Here is a 21731-nt window from a genome sequence, read left to right on the forward strand (position 1 = left end):
TTTATAGAGCTTTTGTAACATTTATAGGGCCCTTTATTAGATTATTAAACTAAGTTTAAAATTTAATAAAATTTTTTAAATGAGAATAATTTTTCTACCCATTTTAGAAGCGATTCTTAATTTAATTATACCCTAATTGTTAATAATGACTCATTTTTATAATAAAACAAAAACTAATTATAATCTTAGTAATAATACGATGATATATAAATAGGAGTCTTCTGTAAATAAATAGAGATTGTAGTTAAATATTATGTTTAGTTATTAAATTTATTCAATAATTTATTCCCGAAAATGAATTACTAATAAAATGATCTTGAATTAATTTGCATTTTAAGTAATATTTCATTATTAAGTAATAAATCAAATCTTTCATAAACTGCTTTTAATTTGTTTCTTTATAACTAATTTCCAATGGATGTTTTATTGTATTTTTTTAATATTTAAGAAACTTAAAATTTAATTGATAAATAAGTTGAAATTAGTATTATTTCTGAAATTTTTTTTAATTGTAAAAATTTTCATTTTTTTTATTTTAATAATATATTTACATTTATATATGTATAATATTTAAAAAGGTTTTTTATTTGATAATGGTGTTTTAGGAATTTTTTATTCTTAATAAATATTTAAAAGTTTAATAAAAATAAATTAAATATTAGGGGAAAATTAATAAAGTTTTGAAGAAAATAGAGAATTAAGAGTATATTTTATTAAGTTTTATTTAAAATTAAAAATATATATAGAAAAATGCAAGATTATTAATTAATTATATGTCACCAATGGAAATATTTATGGACGAAAATTCAAAAGGGTTAGTTACGTTGATTAATGAATTGAAATTAAAAACTTCTTTTAACGAAGAAGAAGAAAAAATTTTAAAATTATAAATTGATAGATTAAATGAAAAATGTATTTTATGACTATTTTTTAAATTTATTATAATAATACATAATATATATATATATATATATATATATATAAATTAATATATAAATTTATAAATATATTAACATAATTATTTTTAAATATTTAACTAATATTAAAATAGAAAATAATATCAAAGAAATTACTGAATGTTATTTTAAATATGGAAATTTAGAAGATCCTGATTAAAATCTTATATTTGTAGAAGTTTCATTGAAGATATTCAATCTACTTGTATTTAATTATAATAAAATTAAATATTTTATATATTTAAAATTTATTAATTTTCAATTTTTTTTTTTTTTTAATTAATACATATATTTCGCATTTTTTATCTTTTTATTTATTTTAATATTATTATTTTAGAAGAATAAAATTTTTTTAATTATTTTTAAAATATTTGTTCCTTCATTTATTTTTTGATTTTTAATTTTATAAAAAAGAATTAAATTTTCTATTATATGTATTAATTTTTTTTTTTTTCTTTAATGAAAAAAAATAAAATTATTTCATTCAAAATTATGAATAATTAAAATAATTTAAAATAAAAAAAAAAAATAGACCTTATACAATAAAAATATTTTAGTGATTTTTTTCGAAAATGGTTTGATTTCTTTAATTGATAATTTAGCAAAAAACTTAATTTAATTGACATAATTTTTCACATAAAAAGTATTTTTTTTTAATTATAAATACTATATATATGTATAAATATTTCTAAATAGAATTTAAGAAGTGAAAATCTATTAAAAAAAATAAACAATAAATCAAAATTATTAAATCAATATGGAAATGCTCTATAAAAAATAATTTATATTATATCTCAAAGATTTGAACATAGAATATCTTTCTAACCGAAAGAAAATAAAGCTATAAATTAAAAAACTTATACTTAAATATAAAATTTATTAGGTATTCCTTAAAATCATTAAAATTTAACACCTTTAAATATAATAATAATAATAATAATAATAATAATAATAATAATAATAATAATAATAATAATAATAATAAAATTAAGAAAAAGAATATATGTATAAATACGATTAATTATATATAGAATAAATAGAATATATGATTTAATTATTTGTAACTTTATATAATTTAGTATAGAATAATTTAGATATGAATTTTTAAGGTTTTGACAAAAAAAATTGGTTAAAAATTAGCGAATATATTCTTACTTTTTTTAAATCCGTATTTGAATATTAGTCTTAATAATAATAAGATTAAATTAATAATGATAAATATATTTAAAGAGTCGAAAAAACATTATTTACAGTTTAACAATTAATAGTTATTAAAATTGAAGATAGGCCTGCTTTATTAAATTTAATTTCATGTATTTTAGCTTTATCTAATTTTAATGGAAGTCAATTGTTTTTTTAAATGGAATTAGCTAATAATATGAGTTTAGTAGACTTTTGGAACTTGATTAGGATTTTTATTCTGGTGAATGCTTTTTAGATAGTATTTTTAAGTATTTTTTAGGATATAATTCTAAGGTTATCTATAAAGAAATTATATTTTTTTTGACAGTTGTTTTAAGTATGTATAATTACGGGATTACTAATATAATTTGTGAAAAATTTGGTTAGAAAATCAAAAATGCTTAAAATTTAATATAATAAATTATTGCTAAAAGTGATAAAAAAGTATTATTTATAAAAAAGAAAATTTATTTGTATTTATATATATATTTATAAATATGTATTTATATATAAATTATACATATTTCTTAAAAATAATAAAAAAGCAATAAATATCATTTGAAAAAAGAAAAGAAAATGAATATGTAATAGAATCATTATTAAATTTAAATCATTATTTAGAATATTTAATATACTGCTGCTAAAATTTTGGGTTTTCGAATATTTTTTTATATAATCATTTCGATAATGAATTAATAAAACTTCTATAATTAAATAGAGATTTAGAAATATAGGAAAAATTTTAATAAAATAAAGATATATAACATTTAATTATGTGTGTAAAAAATAATATTTTTTTATGTTTTTCATATTTAATGAATCATGAAATTGGCTATTTTCCTTAATAATAATAGGAAAATATAGATTTTAAAAATTAATTATAATTTTTAGTGGAAAATATTCCCCAAATTTCACATTAATAAGAGTTTTTTGAAATTATAAATTCAACTAACTACTTAAATATATAATAAGAATTACTTAATAAAGTTTTAATTAATAATAGTAATAGTTTATCTTAATAATAATAGGTTAATTCTAATACAAAAAAAAACGAACAAATCAATTATGAAGAACCTGATTTTGAAAATGAAAATGAATACGATGATGAAGAAATGGAAAGAAAAGTATAAAATTAATACCTACCATATAATGATCCTATTATAATATAAAAAAGTTTGGAAATTTATTAAAATTGTATGAATGTTTTAGTCTCTTCAAGTAAAAATATTGTAGGATAAATGATTATTTTATATAAAGAATATATTAATTATGCTTACAAATAAAATACGATAATTAAATTAAGTCAATTAACTAATTGTTTCCTTAATAAAATTCTAAGTTCTAAAGGTATAAGCTTTTCAGAAAATATACTCAGTTTAATTAAAATTTTTTAATCTTTTCTTTATTTTATAGTTTAGATAACTATAAATCCGTTAAATTAATAATAATTTACTTAAGAAAAGAGAAAAAATGCTATAAAAGTAAATATATATATATATAAATATATATATTATTTATAAGTATATATATATATATATTATTTTATATATATTTATTTATTTATAATATAAATTATTCTAAATAACATAAAAATATTTATACAGATGCTTATTTTTGAAGATATTAATATAATTAATGATTAATAATTAATTAATAAAGCAAACAATGAAACAGGAAAATTATTATTTTTATTATTTAATAAATTATATATAGCAACTAATAATTTCGAATAAGAAAACGAATAAAATCCTTAATTAAAAAGTCATTTAGATAATTGCAAAATAATGTTAATTTATCTCTAGAATTTCAGTAATTAAAATGAAGAAAAATAAAAAAAGAACACGATAAAAATCCAGAACTTCCAAGTAAAATAAGAAGTCCTGAGGAAATTTTCTAATTAATAAATAAATAATAATAGGAGAAAATTTAATAAATAGAAAGTGGATTTTATAAATAAGAAGGAAAAACTTTGCCTTTTATATTTAAGTTTTTGCACGAAATTACTTAAAATATATTAGTTGACGCTGAAAAATTATAGAATATGAATTCTTGGTAATAGATAAGATTTTAGCTTATATTTAGGGATTTTTATGGGTATGTGAATTCTAGATAATACTTAAAAGAATAGAATTTAAAATTCTAACATTTTTGGGATGCGGATAATAAAAAAATGTAGAAGATTTATATCAATAATAATATGAAGAAACTACTGAGTTTAAAAACATCATTAATACTTTTGGGGGAAAATGCTTCTCTAAATAAAATACTATTGAATATATTATTTTAAATGAAATGTTTTTTATATAAATTAATTTGATTATAATCCTTTATCTTATAATTATACTCAATATTCTAAATGGGAATCTGAAGTGGGGAATATAGATGAAATGTTCACTTTATAAAAAAAAAGAATATTTAAACCTTATTAAGGATAAAAGCCTTTAATAAATAATGTTGTTTTGGAAAATGTTTCTAATTAAAAATAAAATACTATTGTAAATAGTTTTGCGAATACTATTTTGAATTCTACTAATTCCGGTTAAAATAAATAAAAAAAATAAACTAATATAAGCTAAGAAAACTACAAAGAATAATTTGAACAGGAATAAATTTTCAAATAATAATAATAATAGTAATAATAATAATAATAATAATAATAATAATAAAATATACCTTTATAAAAATAATAATCATAATAATCTTAATCTTCATATAATTAGTAAAGTAATTAATAATAATAAAGTTAATAATAACCTATATAATAACAATAATAATAGTCTATATAATAATAAACAATAGTTCAATAATAAATATTTTAAAAATTCCCTAATAGTAATATCCCTTAAAATAACCCTCCTTCTACAAATACACCTTCTTAAACTTAAATCACTCCTTTTAAACAAACAGGCGTTATATAAGAAAACTTTCCAATCTAAACAAGTATTATTTAATAAAATTAAATAAGCTAAAATTAAGATCCTTTTAGGGTTGTACATAGCGAAACTATTGTTAAAGAAGGGAATATTAATTCTACTTAAATTTATTAATAACAATAATATAATGCAGTAGGTTAATAATAATAAAATTAAAGTCTTTAATATTAATAATAATAATAATAATAATAATAGATAGGTTAATAATAAAATATTTATGTTTTTCCTTAATAATAATAATAATAATAATAATAATAATAATAATAATAATAATAATAATAATAATAATAACAATAATAACAATAATAATAACAATAATATACCAGTGGTTAATAATAGTAAAATCCTTAAGTTTTTAAAGGAAGTTCATATGGTAACTTTTATTTTTATATTTTTTTTATTTTATTTTTTTATTAAAAAGTTGAATAATAATAAATTCCTATTTAACCTCCTCATTAATAAGAAATAACTCCTCCTGCATTAGCAAATCACTAATAATAAGCCTATTAATAAAATATATACAATTATTAATAAAGACCGTAATAATAATTACCTTAAAATAGACCTTAATAAATTTAATAACCAAGTATTTATAATTAAGGTATACCAAATAGATCTATTTAAATATAATAGTAATCTTTACCTCAATAATAGATGATTTAGCCTATTCCTGCCTAGGTAATTCCCCCTTATTAATAATAATAATAAGGCGCTGTAATTCCTCCTTAATAGGGATAATTTTAATAAAGTAACTAGTTTTAATTACAAAGTTAATAGATGAAGTTGACTGTGGAAATTACTCCTGAAGAAAAAGTGATATTGATTTAAAAAGTAGATGAATTAAGGTAATTAAAAAATAAAGGAGATCCGAGAACAGCAAAGAAAATTTAAGCTATTTATAATGAATATCCTAAATTAAAATTATTAATTAGTAGTTTGAGTAAATAATAGAATTAGAATTGATATATTTATTATATATTTATTTAATATATATATATATATATTTTTTTTTAAAAAAATTAAAAAAAAAAATTATTTAAATTTTTATATAAATATATTTATTATTAATATTCTATAATATATTAAAAATTATATTAATAATAATATTTTTTAATATAAATTTATTTTATTTTTATGTATATTTTTATTTATTTTTAAGGATAATTTTTTAATTTGATTTATATAAAATTTAAAACAATAATATATTTTTATTATAGTCAAAAATCTTAATAATTATCATTTTCTTCAAATTTTTAATTAATATTTGTCTTCATAATCTAACTTTAAGCTACTTTATTATCTTTACCATCTTTTAGTGATTACATATTAGCAATTAAATCTGCCCATAAAATATGCATCTTTTTATAATATATAATTATTATTTTTTTATTTTTCTTTAAAAAAAAACCTGACTAATATTATCACATTAAACTTTACCAAAATCATTAAAATGATTCGAATAATCTTAAATTTTTTCTTATATTAATCTTTTTATTTCTTTATAGGCTGAATTGTTGTAAAATCCGAATTAATCTCTTAATTCATTTTCGATTTATTATTCCTTTTGATTTTTTTGTTTATATATAAAAAAAAAGAACAAAAAAATCAAGAAATGTTTTACTTTAGGAAACATGTACTAAAACATAAAATCTTTTTTTTTAAATAATCTTTATTAAATTAATATAGAATATCATTGGGAATATCCCATTTAGTAGGATCTCCCATTTTAAAGTATTTTTCTTTTTTATAATTAAGATTTTGTTTGAAAGCTTAAAATTCTTTCTCTACATAATCTCTTTTGATTAATATCTTATTAGTTTTTTAATAATTAAATAAATAATAATTATATTACATCTTTTATTATTTATGTTTCATTGTTATAATATTTATACCAATTTGATAAATTTTCTTAAACAAATTTGATCTGATTGGTTATATTATTACTTTTTTTACAAAATAATTTTTATTATATTTTTATTAAAATAAGTGTAGTTACCCCCAAGCTACATTCAAATTGTTTAGATTAATATATAGTTCTTCTAAAAGAGGTTCCTATTTTTATTTAATTTTTTTTTTTTATTTAATAGAAAAATATAAAAAATTACTTAATTTTCATTCGAATTATTAAAAAGATAAGAAATTTAATATTATTAAGAAAAACAGTCTCCAATACTAAATAAAGTAGTTGATAATTAATCAAAATCAATAATTAATTATTTACATAATTTTCTTATTTTTTTATAAATAATATCTTAATTACTAAAAAATTCATTAGCTTTTTTTAAATATTAATTTATTTCTTAATTAATGACACATTCGGCCTTATGAATATTTTTTTATTTTTATTTATTTTAAAATAAAAATAAAATACTTTTCCGTTTATTGTTACCATATTTTAAACTTTTTATATTTTCTATAAATTTTCACCTTCTTTTTTTAGTTTTAAAAATTAGTCATCACTTGTCATTCCTAAAAATCCTTCTAAATACTTCGAACATTTTAATTCAGGTTACTTAAGTAATTTATTTAAGAAATGTTCCATAAAAGCCATTCTTTTACTCAAAAATAAAGGTTAAAAACTTCTTGTTGATTTCTTTTTAGGAATAGGAGGAATCTAAAAAAATAAAAATATGTATAATTATGTATATATAAAAATATTTAAATATATAAATATATAAATATATATATTTAATATATATTATATTTAATTTTATATTTATATATTTTTATTTTTATTTAATTATATTTTTATTTAAAATATTTTTTTTAAATAAAAAAATACACATATTGCAGGATAAGCCTTTTCTAATGTTTCTCTAAGCCAACAAAAATCATTATATCTTCTTTAAACACTCCAATTTAATTATTCTGTTTCAACATGATAAACAATATAAGATTACGAAAAAATACCACCATATTTTTTTTCATATCTAAAAAAAAATAAAATCTTTTTTTTAATAACTTTTATCTTACTTTGGAACTTTTGTATATATATTTTAGAATTAGCTTATTTTGCTTTAATTTGATGATTTTAGACAATTATATAATTGTCTATAGTTATTTTCATCTTTTTCATTTTAATTATATTAAATAGGCTTTTGATCTATACTTTATTATATTTCTTCATTATTAGGTATTTATGAAATGTACAAATTTTGTAACATTTATTATGTTTATTAAATATCAAGTTAATATTCATTATTTATAATGTTTTAGAAATTTTCAACAACCTTTTTTTTTATGTATATTTTTTTTACAAACTTAAATTTATTTATTTTTACTAATTACAGTTCATCAAATGTCCAATATTATACATCTGCGCCTAAAATTATATTGATATATATGTATGTTTATATATATATATATATATATATATATATATATATATATATATATATATATATTTATAATAATTACCATTAGGCCTTATTGCTTCTAAATATTCTTTAAACTATTAAGGATCATATCCTTTATCTAAAATATTTTCACATAAAAATTATTATTTAATTTCAATATTGTCCATAATTATTTATTATTTATATATTTTAATTTATATTTTTTTTTTTGCTTTATTTATTTAATTTTATATTTTATGATTTTTTTTGATTATTTATATTTATATATTATGATTTTGTATTTAATCAGCATTCATTTATAATATTTTAAAAGCTTTTCTTTTTACTATTTTTTTATATATAAAATAAAATAGATACTTTTAACAACAAAATCAAATTAATGGAAATAATATATTAAATTGATAAACTATAGAGTTCAATAAAAAAATTACTTAATAATTTAAAAATATAAAATTATTTAAAAGTAAATAAATATATAATAGAATTTTAAATTAAATATTTTAAAATATATATTAAATATATATATATATATATAATATATATATATATATAAATAAAAATATATATTATAAGAATAGTTCTTTAATTATTTAATTTCTATCAATAAAAATTTATATACAATTATATATAAATAATTGATTAATGATATAAAATTAATATATTCTAATTTATATATTATTAAAAATATACTTTAAAATTATAATTTGTTTAAAAATAATATAAAAAATTAATTATTAAAATAATAATAAAGATGAATATATATAATGCTTAGTATATTTTTTAGAATATTATGTTTATATTTAATATTGATTTTATTATTTATATTATTATTATATATCAATTTTTTTATATATTTTACTAAAATCTGAATATAAATTATTAATTTATATTTTTAGCAAATTATAAAATTAATATTAATTATGAATTAATATAAAAAGAAATATATATACAAATAATTAAATTATCTAATTTATTGCAAATTAATTTTTATAAATTAACAAAAAAATTAATATATTATTAATTTTTACAGTAGTATAAATTTTAAAAAGAAAATTATAATATTAAAAAAATAAATATACATGATTCCTTTACCAAATTATGAAATTAAAAGAGTTATTGGTTCAGGCTCTTTTAGGTAAAAAAAAAACTTAGAATAAAAATATTATTTTTTTATATAAAAAAAAAAAACCATAAAACCAAAAAAATATATTATAATATAATTAAAAGGATATGTTTTTGAAGCTTATGATAATACTAATTAAAGAACTGTAGCACTTAAAAGAATTTAAAAAGTTGGGAAAAAACTAAGTAGGGAATATGAAATTCTTTTGGATATAAAAGATTGTGATTATGTAGTAAAAATGCTTGTAAAATATTATATATATATATATAAAAAAAACAAAGATATAATATATTTCTTTATCTATAATATTTTTTTATTTAATAATAATAATATAATAAAAAAGGACTTATATTATTCAAAAACAGAAGATAATAAATTAATATAAAATATTGTATTTGAATATATGGAAAGTAATTTGGAAGATTTTATTTCAAAACATAATAAAAACAAGAAATAAATTCCGGAAAAAACTATCTAAGAATATGCTTACTAAATTTTGAAAGGACTAGAATATATTCATTCTAAAGGAATTGCACATCGTGATTTAAAACCGTAAAAAAAATTTGTTTATATATTAATAATTTGTTTATAAAAATAATTCATATAAGTGATAATGTATTAATTAATGATAATGGAATAGTAAAAATTTGTGATTTTGGCGGTTCTAAATATATAGATGAAAGAGGAAAAAATACTCCTTATATTGTTTCTAGATATTATAGAGCGCCAGAATTAATTTTATGTATAACTAAATACACATAAAAAATAGATATGTGGTGTAATTTTATATAAATATTATTTTTATAAAAAATATAATTGTAAAAAAAAATATATACATGTTTTTTTTTTTTTTTTTTAAAAAAAAAAAAATAATAAAAAAATATGAATTTATATTATTTATTATAAGTTTATTTTTATTATAAAAAAAAAGCTTTTGGATGTATTTTAGGTGAATTAGCTACTAGTATTCCTATATTTTAAGGAAAAACTGAAGGGGATTAATTATTTGCAATTTTTAAAATTTTAGGTTCTCCTAGTAAGGAAGAATTTGATAAAATTGCAGAGAGAGTTCCTTATGATAAAAAAATATTTTAAGAATTCTAGACTTATGAAAAGTAAGATATTTCTTTGAACTTCTAGCATTTAAAAGAAAGTGAATAGTTTTTAGATTTATTGAAAAAATGCTTATAATATTTACCAGAAAATAGAATTTCAGCTAGTGAAGCTTTAAAACATCCTTTTTTTGAGGGATTAGAAGAAAAATATCCTTGATATTTTTTTTTTATATATATATTTCTATTGTATTTTTTTATTTTTTCTAATTACTAAGTTTTTTTTGTTATAATTAATTAATATTACGATAAAAAGAGAGGAAAAAAATAAAATAAAAAATTTAATTTATTAATATATATATATATTTATTTGTAAAAATATTATATTATAATTAAATATATTTATTTATTTAAAAAAAAAATATTTAAAAATTTAATTTTAAATATTTCTTAATTAAAAATATATTATTTTTGTTTTATATATAAAAAAATAAAATAAAATAAAAAAATTAATTATGTTTTGTATTATATTTATATAACTATCTTGATAACAAAAATCATGGGGGGAAAATAAAATTATATTAAAATCATCAAATATAAAATTAAATAAATAAATATTATTATATCTAAAAAATATAAATATAATAATAAATAGAATGTAAAAAAATTAAATTAATATGAGATTTAAATTAAAAAGAAGAAGAAAATAAAATAAAAAACTATTATACTAAATCATAGATAGATAGATAGATAGATATTAAAAATAATAATAATAAAATTCGCTTTATAATCTATAATATAACTCTAAATAAAATATGTATTCAAATATATTTAATATAAACAAAAATATTTAAGAAATTATATATATATACATTGATTTGAAAAAAAAATTAATGAAAAATAATATTATGTAATTTAAATAAAAAATATAATATATTTTTGAAATAAACTAATTATATATATTAATATAATTTATTAAGACTGAAAATTTTCAAAATTAAGGTATTATTTTTAAGATTTAAAAGCAAAATCAAATGTTTCTATATTTATAATAGATATTTTAAAAGAGAAGATTATTTAATTAATTTTATAAAAAATAGTAAGTATTATTTTGATAAATTAGAAAATAAAAAAAAGTTCATTATTAATTTTTTATTTTATTTAAAGGAATGTAAAAAATACATATTTTTTTTATTTTATTGTTTTTAAAAAAAAGAAAATAATTTAAATAAACTTTAGTTTTAAAAAAGTAAATTATAATAAATAATTGAAATATGATAAAAATTATAAAAAAAATGCTGAATAAATATATATTAATATAAAAATAATAATAATAAGCTTATGATATTAATAATAATAATAATTATATTAAGAAATTACGAAAAAATATATCTTAATTATTAAAAAAAAAAGTATTAATAAAATTCATAATAATTATAAAATAAATAATAATATTAAATATTTTAGTATAAATAATATTTGTTTTATGATAAAATTAAAAAAATTAGTAAAAAATAGTTAAACTTATAGAAACTCCTAATTTAAATAAATATTTGATATTAAAGTTTAACTTAACATGAAATATTATTAATTAGAATTATAAAAAACATAATACTGTATTATATTTAAGATATAATGAGAAATATATTAAATAATTATAAAAAACAAAAATAGAATAAAATAATAATTAAATATATTAATCTAATATTATAAAATATTTATAATAATAATTAAAACAGTGAATTTTGATATAAATAATTATTATCTTATTAATTGCTTATATAGTAATATTTAAGAATAAATAAAGTATATATATAATTTTTTTCTTTTAAAAGTTATAATTTGTATTTTATTAAATAATTTTAAAATTTATGTTTTTTTTTTTTTTTTTTATAAATTTTTATTATATAAATTAATATATATTTTTTTTTTCTATAATATATATAAAATATTTTTTAAATTAAAATTATATTTAAAATAAGTAAAATATAAAAAATATAACGAAAAGAATATATATTTATGGGTTGCTGTTATACATAACCAATTTAAACTAATGATTATCTTGTAGATAACCCAAATAAAACTTTGGAAGTATTATCAATAATTTATTTATTTTTCTATAGACATATATTCATTTTTTATGTTTAGGTTAATAAAAAATCTGGTTCAGATATGATATCTAGTGTCCCTATTGTATATATTTATTTCATTTAAAATATAATAAAATATTTAAATTTATATTAAACAGATTGATTAAGAATAAAATGAATAATAAGATAATAATTAGGAACTTATGGAAGTATAAATATTTATATACTAAATTAATTTGTTTTTTTATTTAAATATTAAATAATATTAAGATGTCTATAACAACAAATGATAGTTTTAAATAATAATAAGAGATTATATAAATTATTGAATAAATGATTAAGTAATATAAATATATATCTATATATTTAATTATATAAAATATAAAAGGAATAATTAACTTTTTATGGAAAATTGATTTTTTTTTTTTTAATATAAGAATAAAGTATTTTTGTAATTTTTTTATTTATTTATATATATTTTATGTTGTTTTAGTTTTTTTTTTATAGTTTTTTTTTTAAAAAAAAATAATTTTTTTATGATGTTTATTTAATTTTATGGTTGAAATTATATATTGATTATATTAAAAATATTTAATAAAAAATTTATTCAATTTTTATATTCTTTTTTATTTTTAAAATATTAAAAAACTCTTATTATTTTTATTTTTGAATAAAATTTATTAAAGATATAATACATAATAAATTTATATTTATTTTATTTCAAATTTATTAATAGTTATTTAATATAATATTTTAAAATTATTATCAAAATATGTTTATTATTATATATTATTTAATATAAAAAACAAAATATTAATTTTTTTATCAATAAAAAAAAAATATAATAATTTTAAAATTTGACCATACAAATTTCAACAATAGAAAATTATGAATAATTTATGATTTATGATACGAAAAATTATAATATTAATATATATAATTTAACATATAAAAAAAGAATATATAAATATATATATATATATATATATATATTTATATATAAATTAGCAAAATAAAAAATGTTATTAACTGAATAAATCAAAAACTAATCAATTTTTGCATTAGAAATTGAAAATATAAACGAAAACAGCATCTTAAGTATAAAAGAATAAATAAAATCCTAAATATTATAAGGAAATTACCAAAATGCATTAATATATTGTAATGAACAATTAGAATAAATAAGGAAAAAAACTAAAAAAAAAAGCTAATAAATTTAATAAATTTAAGATTATTAAGGAGAACTACTTTATATTTTTGGAGAATATAAAAAGGCACTATAAATATTTTAAGATTCTTAGTAATTTACTGAAAAATATTAATATATAAATGATTCTAATTATTATTTTAAATTTGATTTAATAGGTTTTTATATATAAATATATATATATATATATATATATATATATATATTTATATATAAATTTATAATTATTTATATATATATTAAACCTTAATTCATAACATAATATTTTTTAAAAAACAAAGGAAAATGTTTTAATAAGCTTGGTCAAATAGATAAAGCAATTTATTATTTTTAAAAAGCTTTAAGTTTTAAAAATTATTTACACGGATAATTTGAATCCAATATTTTATTTGGTTAAATATATCTTGAAAAAGCAGAATTTGAAAAGGCTTTATAATTTTCAGAAAAAAATTTATTTAATAAAAAATAAAATGATATTCTTTTGTTATCAGAAAGTCATTTTTTAAAATCTTAAGCCTTAAAAGGCTTAGGTAAGCTTAATGAAGCATTTATTTCAGGATAATAAGCTTTAAAATTAATAAAAATGAAAATATAATGCCAAAATCATCATTTAATAGCCAATTATTTAGAGAATTTAGGTACAATTTGTTTATAATAACATAAATTTTAAGAAAGTTTGAATTTTTTTAATTCAGTTTAATAGATAAGGGAATATTTATTCAACGATTATAATTAGCACCCTTAAATAGGTGATATTTATTTTTACTTAGGAGTTTGTTATAATAAAATGTCAAATAATTAAAAATCTTTAGAATTTTTATAAAAATCATTAAAAATAAAAACATGTTTAAAAAATATATATATATTTTGTAATTTTATTAAAAAAAATAAAAAATAAATAAAGGTTAATAAAATTTTTAAGAAATAGCAAATTGTTTAAATTATTTAGGTATTGTTAGAAATGAAATGCAAAACTACTTAGAAAGCTTAAAATGTTATAAAGAAGAATATAAAAATCGCAAAAAAATAAAAGAAGAAGGACCATAAATAGCACATTTATTATTTGAAATAGGATAAGTTTATAAAAACTTAGAAAATTTAGAATAATCATTAAAATATCATTTTAAATCTATTTTTGTTAAATATAAATTCTATTCATAAGATTCTGAGGAAGTACTATTAAGTTTATCTAGCATTGCTAGCATAATGTATGATTAAGAAAATTATGAAGAGGCAATTATATATTATAAAAAAGAATTATAAATTAAGGAAAAATTAAATACTAATTAATGTATTAAAGTAAATTATATATAAAAATATATAAATAAATATATATATATATATATATATATATATATATATATATATATATATATAAAAAAAAATTATATATAGGTAGCTATAACTTATAATAACATAGGATGTTCTTATAAAAATATAAATAAACTACCTGAAGCTATCGAATATCATAAAAAAGCACTAGATTTAAGAAAAAAATTATTAAAAGAAACTGATTTAGATATTATAAGTTCAATTGAAAGTATATCTTCTACATATTATGATATGTGTTAATATTAAGATGCTTTAAAAAATTATTAAGATGAATTAAATTTGAAAAAAAAAGGTATAAATTTTATATGCATATTTTTAAAGATTAATAGTTATATGATATTAATATATTTTAAATTTATCATTAATATAAATTTAAAATATTAATTATTTTTTAATATATTGATTTTTTGTTCAAATTTTTGTAAGAAATTTAAATTTTTTTTTAATATTAGTTTTTGGTATTTAGAGTATAAAAGTAGCTACTACTTACAATAATATTGCTTGTACTTTAAAAAATTTAGGTCAAATTGAAGAGTCTTTAAAAATGCATAAATATTCTTTATAAATAAAATAAAAATTGTTAGGAAATGATCATCTAGATGTTTCTACTTCATTAGATAATATAGCTTCTATTATTTATGACCAGGGAAATTACGAGTAGTCTTTAATATTATATAATGAGGTTTTGAGAATTAGAAGAATCAATTATAAAGAAGATAATTTATAAATTGCAATAACTTTACATAATTTGGCTTGTGGTTTGCATAATATGAAAAAATATGAAGAAGCTTTAATTTTATAAAAATAAGTTTTGGAAATCAGGAAAAAATATTAAGGACCATAGTCTAAAGATATTATAACTTCTCTTGATAATATAGCCTCAAATTTATATGATAGTGGAGAATATGAAGAGGCTATATAATACTATGAAGAAGAACTTTCGTTAATGGAGATTTTGGAACCTGAAAATAAAGCGAGATAGGCTACCACTTTAAATAATATTGCGTGTACTTTACATAATTTAAAAAGACTTAAATAATCATTCGAATATCATAATAGGGCTTTGAATATTAGAAAATAGTACTTGGGTTAAAACCATCCCGAAACTGTTTCTTCGTTAAATAATATAGGGTCTAATCTTTTTAATGTCGGAAAACTTGATGAAGCATTGGAAATGTTTATAAATGTATTAAATATTAGGAAAAGTTAAGAAAATGGATGTAAATTTAAACTTGTAAATGCATATGATAATGTTGGTTCTACATATTTTTCATTACTGTAATTTGAAAAGGCTCTCGAATATTTCTAAGAAGGTGTTAGTTTAAGGATTTTTTACGAAATTAAGGACTAAGGTAACTCACTGGAAATGATATAGGCAACAAGATAAATGATTTTGTAGTCTTAGCCTATTAAATAATTGTAATAAAAAAAGTATATTAAAATAAAAGAAGGATAAATAGAAGATATTTAATGTAATATTTGTCTTGAAGATATTTAAGATTAGTAAGATATTAGAGTACTTGAATGTGGACATTTCTTTCATTTGTTTTGTGTAGATAAATGGTTATTATAGAAAAGAAGTTGCCCAAGTTGTAGGTAATGTCCTTTTTTATAAAGTAATTAAAGTTAATAAAAATTTAGTTGAAAAAAATTATAATTTTATTTATTTATTTGCTAATTAATTTATTTATTAATTTTATATATATATTTTTAATTAACAGTATTCTTTTTATATATATCAATTTTTATATTTTTTTTAATTGTTTTTTTTTTAATAGAAAATAAATTCATTTTTAAAATAATTTATATCTTTGTTAATTTTTAAGTCCAAACTAAAAATAATTATTAATTGTAATGTTTATTATTATAATGTTTATATTTTAATTATTCCTATTTATTATTTTATGTATTATTTTTTAAAGGCTTATTATTTATTTTATTTCTTAAGATAAATATATATATATTTAATTATATATAATAATATAATTACTATATATATTATTTTTATATATAATAATTATATTATTTTAATTTATTTTTTTATCTTTTTCTACTTTATTTAAATTAGATATTACTTTCATATTAATTTTTTTTATAATTTTTTCTTATTTATATTTATGCACTTATATTTTTAAATGATTTTCTAAATATTTTTAATTAATTAATATTTACTTTAATATATTATTTTATTAATTTTTTATTTAGTTTTTATTAAATATTAGAATATTTTTTATTTTTTATTTATACTATTAATTTCATGTTTTATTTTAGTAATTGTTTTATTTTTTAAGAATTAAAGAAGATTAATTTTATTTTTATAAATATTTATAAATTTTTATTTTATAATAAATAGAAATAATAAAAACTATACTTAAAAAAAACACATACATAAATTAAATATATTATAATAAAAAAGCAGTTTAAAAAATTTATATAAATGGGAAGTATAAAAGATACATAATCAGACAGAGATTTAGATTTTTTTGATTAAAAAGAAGCATTTTCAATAAATAAAATACTATAATCTACTCAATTATATTAATAATCAAATAACTATTAATATTTATGTTAAAATTTTAAAGATTCACATTTAGTAGTAAATAATGTGATTTAAAAAATATTTTAAAAAATCGACTTATAATTATACGAGAAATATTTACAATAAAAAAAAGACTCGCATGCTTTAATTTGTATATTTAAAATATTAGAAAATTTTTTTAATGAAGGATATTTATAATATGATAATTAAAATAATTAAGATATAAATATTAATAATAGAGAAGATATAGAACCTATAAAAAGTGAGAGCGAAAATTGGCTTAGAACTCATATTTAAATTGAAAAAAATATTGAAAATCAAGAAGTTATATTTGATAAGATAATAATAGGGGGTTATTCTGAAAGATCTTCTATATAAGGAAGAATAAGGAATCATTTTTAAAAATAAATATAAAAAAAAACGAAGATTAATTCAAAATTATAAATATATAAATAGAAGAAGAAGAAGATGAGTTTATAGATAGATTAAGGTTATTGAAAATTCAAGAAATTAAGAGAAAATAAGATAAAGAGGAAAATGAGAAAAAAAAAATATAAAAATTACCTAATAATGAAAATAAAAAAGAATAAAAAAATCAAAAGTTAACGTATGATTATGATGGAAATACAATTAATGTCAAAAATATTAAATTAGAAAAATTACCGCCATCAGTTTATTCTATAAAGTAATATATAAATAAAAATATATGCTATATATATTTATATATTTATATATTTATTTATATAAAAATAAATTAAATTTTATATATAGATATGAATTTACTAATTAATAATTTTAGGATTTAGATAAAAAAAATAAATAATTTTTATAAACAACAAAAACTTTTTTAAAAAATTAATAATAAGAAATAAAAACTAATGTTAGATATTCCATTTCTAATTTAGGTTAGGGTGATTTAAAAGGGATTAAAAGTCCATTTTGTTTTGAAGATTTTAAACCGAATTTAGGAGTTACTTTATATTAAGATTAAAAAAGTAAGTAAGGAGGTAAAATACATGAATTAATAGAAAATAAAGAAATTTTAGAACAAAAACTAAGAATGGGTCTTGGAAATATTGTTTAGATTACAAAAAGTGACTATATGAGATTTACGGAAAATGGTAATTTAAATCTAAATAAAAAACTTGAAAATTTAAGCCAATTAAATATTAAAAAAAGTGGGTTAGTATCATCATTAGATAGTCTTAAAAAAAATAAAGAAACAAGCCATTTAAATGATGCTTCTCTTATTAAATTTAACTAGAAATAAAATAGTGAACAAGACGATTTAAATATTAAAAAAATGAAAAATTAATCTTCTAAAATTAAAGTTTAAAATCAAGAGTAATTAATGCATAAATTACTAGCTTTAGATGAAAATAATATCGAAAACAATAAATAATTACTACCTATAATTAATTAATAATCATTGAAAATTAATAAAAGTCCGCTAGATGATTTTAATATACTAATTCTTAAAAATAATGAATGGGGAAAAAATACTAAAAATATAAAAAATTAAGCACCTATAGAACTAGTAAAAGGTGGTAAATATAAAGAAAAAAACTTCAGAAATACACTTTAGTAAATTTATAAGTATCCAAGAGAAAGAGATAATTAAAAAATACATAATTCAGAAGATTAAAGAGGAAATTTTTATACAACTAATTCTAAATTTTAAGAGACATTAAGAAATTTTAAATGATTTTTTTATCTTTTATTTATTTTTTAAAAATAAAGTGTTTTATATATATATATATATATATATATATATATATATATATATATATATATATATAAAAATAAATTTATTTAAAAAAAAAAAATGTCAATTTAATTAAATAATAGCTTTGTTTTATTAAAAAAGGAAATTGCTAATACTGAAAATATTTTATATTAATAAATAATTAAAGTATATTATTTTATTTTTTTTAAAGAAAAAAAAACTAAGTTTAAAAATCAAAAATAAAAATATTAGGAAGTTAATGAAGAAAAAATAGCTGAATTATCAATAAAATTAAGTAAAGATTATTTATAAATAGCATAGAAATGTATATTTATGTGCAATTTATCTTTAGCGGAAAAATATATGATTTTATCCTTGCAATATACAGAACCTAAAATTGAAAAAAGTGTATATAATGGCAAGTTCAATCATTAAAAAATTGTTTGTGTGAATAATTTATACTTATTATTTAAAAAATTGAATAAATAGAAAACTTTAGTAAATTTAATGCAAAATATAATCTCGGAAGAAATATAAATGACAGAAATGGTGTAAAATATTGAAAACATATCATATAATTTGCTTGAAATTCATATGAATAATCACTAATATTTAAACGCGATTTAATAAGCGAAAACAACGTTGAGAATACTAGATAATATATATGAAAATTAAGAAAAAAATTAGAATTAAAGCCAATAAATTGCAAATAGTAATAACATATAAATTAAATAAAAAATAATGAAAATACATTGTATTCATTTAATTGCGAAATGTTTAAATCAAATAAATATGAAAACCGAATCTTTAAAATACCATTAGATGGCTTTTTTATTTTGTAAAAAATATTTCAAATAAGAAAATAAACTTACTCAACAATATAAATTAATTTATGAATAATTTAAATAAAAAGTAAATTTTAATTTCAATTTAGATTTATCAGTATCCTACAATACTTTTAAAAAAGAAGCAATTAATATTTCATAAATTCCTAATATTGTAAGTACTTTATAAAAATCGTAAAATAGTATATAATAATAATAATAATAATAATAATAATAATAATAATAATAAATAATAATAATTATAATAAAAATATTTATATTTATAATAATAATCATAATTGTAAAGTTTATAATAATATGATGCTAACAAAAAAATAAAGGTTTAGTCTGTTAGAAATATTAAATATCATAAACATAATCAAAATAATTAATCATAAAAGAATAATTTTAATCTTTTGAAGACTTTATTGGTAACTCCTACTAATTATCCTTTTTATTAATAGTAAAATCAAGAATCAAAAATTAGTAAAATTAAAAAATACTCATAGCATTAATAAATTAATGATATTTTGAAGGGCTAAGCATTTAATTTAAATAGATCTATTTTTGATGCTAATAGTATGATGCTCAAAAGACCTACTGTGAAGTCCTTTAAAAATTTGGAAGTAAATGAAGTTAAAGAAAAGACAATTGAAGGGGGTTTTTTATAAGAAAATTTAGAAAAAACTAAAGAAAATTCGGATAAAAATGAATCATTTTAATCTATAGAAGATGAAATATTTATTGATTATGAAGATTTAGATAAAATTATTCATTTTTAATAAAATAAAATTAATAATTAATAATCAAAAAATAAAGATACAATTAAATAATCATTACAAGATTTTGAAAATTTAAAATAAAATAAAAATGAAAATATTAATAATTAAATTAAATTAATAAAAAGTAAAAATAATAAAAATATATATATATATATATATATTTATTTATATATATATATTATTTATTCATTTATAGTTTTATTTAATTTTTTTATCTTTTTATTTTTTTCAAATAATTTATATAAGCTTTATTTTTTTCTTATTATTTTTTTTAGCTTTTGAAATTCAAAAAATGAGAAATGAGAAAGCAGCGATTTTAATTTAAAGGTTTTTTAGAGAATGGCTTATATAAAAAAAAATAAAAAATATAAAAAGAAAATTTATAGAAAAATGTTAGTTAATGTAAAATTCTTTTATATATATATATTGTCCTATTCATTTTTTAAATATAGCTGATTAAAAAATACATGATTTAATTAAAATTAATTATGTAAAGAAATTTTTTTAAATGTAAAAAGAATGTTAATATAAAATTATGTTTTTTTAATTATATTTATAATAATAAACTATTGTTTGGGAAATATAAAACTGTAAATTTGATTTTGAAATAACTAATAATATTATTTATA

At 15.0% G+C, this 21731-nt stretch overlaps 3 protein-coding genes across 3 annotated transcripts, besides 44 other annotated features; 2 read left to right on the top strand and 1 right to left on the bottom strand. All coding sequences in view use genetic code 6, as the record gives it.

Moving 5' to 3' along the window:
- Window positions 1-324: 324 nt before the first annotated feature.
- Window positions 325-361: a microsatellite.
- A 593-nt stretch (window positions 362-954) lies between these two features.
- Window positions 955-1010: a microsatellite.
- Window positions 997-1041: a microsatellite.
- An 836-nt stretch (window positions 1042-1877) lies between these two features.
- Window positions 1878-1941: a microsatellite.
- Window positions 1942-3617: 1676 nt separating this feature from the next.
- Window positions 3618-3694: a microsatellite.
- Window positions 3624-3708: a microsatellite.
- Window positions 3627-3690: a microsatellite.
- Window positions 3664-3715: a microsatellite.
- Window positions 3716-4754: 1039 nt separating this feature from the next.
- Window positions 4755-4808: a microsatellite.
- Window positions 4809-5182: 374 nt separating this feature from the next.
- Window positions 5183-5328: a microsatellite.
- Window positions 5234-5391: a microsatellite.
- Window positions 5300-5391: a microsatellite.
- Window positions 5392-5449: 58 nt separating this feature from the next.
- Window positions 5450-5483: a microsatellite.
- A 695-nt stretch (window positions 5484-6178) lies between these two features.
- Window positions 6179-6229: a microsatellite.
- Window positions 6192-6240: a microsatellite.
- A 282-nt stretch (window positions 6241-6522) lies between these two features.
- IMG5_104060 (PX domain protein) lies at window positions 6523-8138 on the bottom strand (the record flags this gene model as incomplete). Its single annotated transcript, XM_004035130.1, has 6 exons — window positions 6523-6632; window positions 6693-7014; window positions 7068-7123; window positions 7177-7392; window positions 7443-7685; window positions 7854-8138. 5 exons carry the CDS (start codon window positions 8136-8138, stop codon window positions 6762-6764), a joined length of 1053 nt encoding a protein of 350 aa, XP_004035178.1. The 3' UTR covers window positions 6523-6632; window positions 6693-6761.
- Window positions 7694-7755: a microsatellite.
- Window positions 7718-7756: a microsatellite.
- Window positions 7726-7795: a microsatellite.
- Window positions 7741-7797: a microsatellite.
- Window positions 7757-7825: a microsatellite.
- Window positions 7757-7841: a microsatellite.
- A 269-nt stretch (window positions 8139-8407) lies between the features above and the next one.
- Window positions 8408-8480: a microsatellite.
- Window positions 8481-8929: 449 nt separating this feature from the next.
- Window positions 8930-8999: a microsatellite.
- Window positions 8933-8998: a microsatellite.
- Window positions 9000-9211: 212 nt separating the features above from the next.
- Window positions 9212-9261: a microsatellite.
- A 264-nt stretch (window positions 9262-9525) lies between these two features.
- On the top strand, window positions 9526-10897 carry IMG5_104070 (protein kinase domain protein; the record flags this gene model as incomplete). Its single annotated transcript, XM_004035131.1, has 5 exons — window positions 9526-9562; window positions 9655-9794; window positions 9894-10102; window positions 10159-10328; window positions 10482-10897. The coding sequence occupies 5 exons, from the start codon at window positions 9526-9528 to the stop codon at window positions 10820-10822; spliced, it is 897 nt and encodes a 298-aa protein (XP_004035179.1). The 3' UTR covers window positions 10823-10897.
- Window positions 9833-9867: a microsatellite.
- Window positions 10104-10150: a microsatellite.
- Window positions 10898-10975: 78 nt separating the features above from the next.
- Window positions 10976-11019: a microsatellite.
- Window positions 11020-11925: 906 nt separating this feature from the next.
- Window positions 11926-11981: a microsatellite.
- Window positions 11982-12281: 300 nt separating this feature from the next.
- Window positions 12282-12338: a microsatellite.
- An 844-nt stretch (window positions 12339-13182) lies between these two features.
- Window positions 13183-13210: a microsatellite.
- A 441-nt stretch (window positions 13211-13651) lies between these two features.
- Window positions 13652-13694: a microsatellite.
- A 368-nt stretch (window positions 13695-14062) lies between these two features.
- Window positions 14063-14139: a microsatellite.
- Window positions 14140-15204: 1065 nt separating this feature from the next.
- Window positions 15205-15276: a microsatellite.
- Window positions 15277-16000: 724 nt separating this feature from the next.
- Window positions 16001-16601, top strand: IMG5_104080 (hypothetical protein; the record flags this gene model as incomplete). Its single annotated transcript, XM_004035132.1, has 3 exons — window positions 16001-16238; window positions 16362-16407; window positions 16577-16601. The coding sequence occupies 3 exons, from the start codon at window positions 16001-16003 to the stop codon at window positions 16599-16601; spliced, it is 309 nt and encodes a 102-aa protein (XP_004035180.1).
- Window positions 16602-17073: 472 nt separating this feature from the next.
- Window positions 17074-17108: a microsatellite.
- Window positions 17109-17183: 75 nt separating this feature from the next.
- Window positions 17184-17257: a microsatellite.
- Window positions 17249-17292: a microsatellite.
- A 126-nt stretch (window positions 17293-17418) lies between these two features.
- Window positions 17419-17487: a microsatellite.
- A 995-nt stretch (window positions 17488-18482) lies between these two features.
- Window positions 18483-18509: a microsatellite.
- A 1006-nt stretch (window positions 18510-19515) lies between these two features.
- Window positions 19516-19569: a microsatellite.
- Window positions 19570-20527: 958 nt separating this feature from the next.
- Window positions 20528-20620: a microsatellite.
- Window positions 20621-21241: 621 nt separating this feature from the next.
- Window positions 21242-21281: a microsatellite.
- Window positions 21242-21288: a microsatellite.
- Window positions 21247-21289: a microsatellite.
- Window positions 21290-21731: the final 442 nt, after the last annotated feature.

The sequence above is a fragment of the Ichthyophthirius multifiliis genome (genome assembly GCF_000220395.1).
Source record: "Ichthyophthirius multifiliis unplaced genomic scaffold scaff_1120509250865, whole genome shotgun sequence".
NCBI lineage: Eukaryota > Ciliophora > Oligohymenophorea > Hymenostomatida > Ichthyophthirius > Ichthyophthirius multifiliis.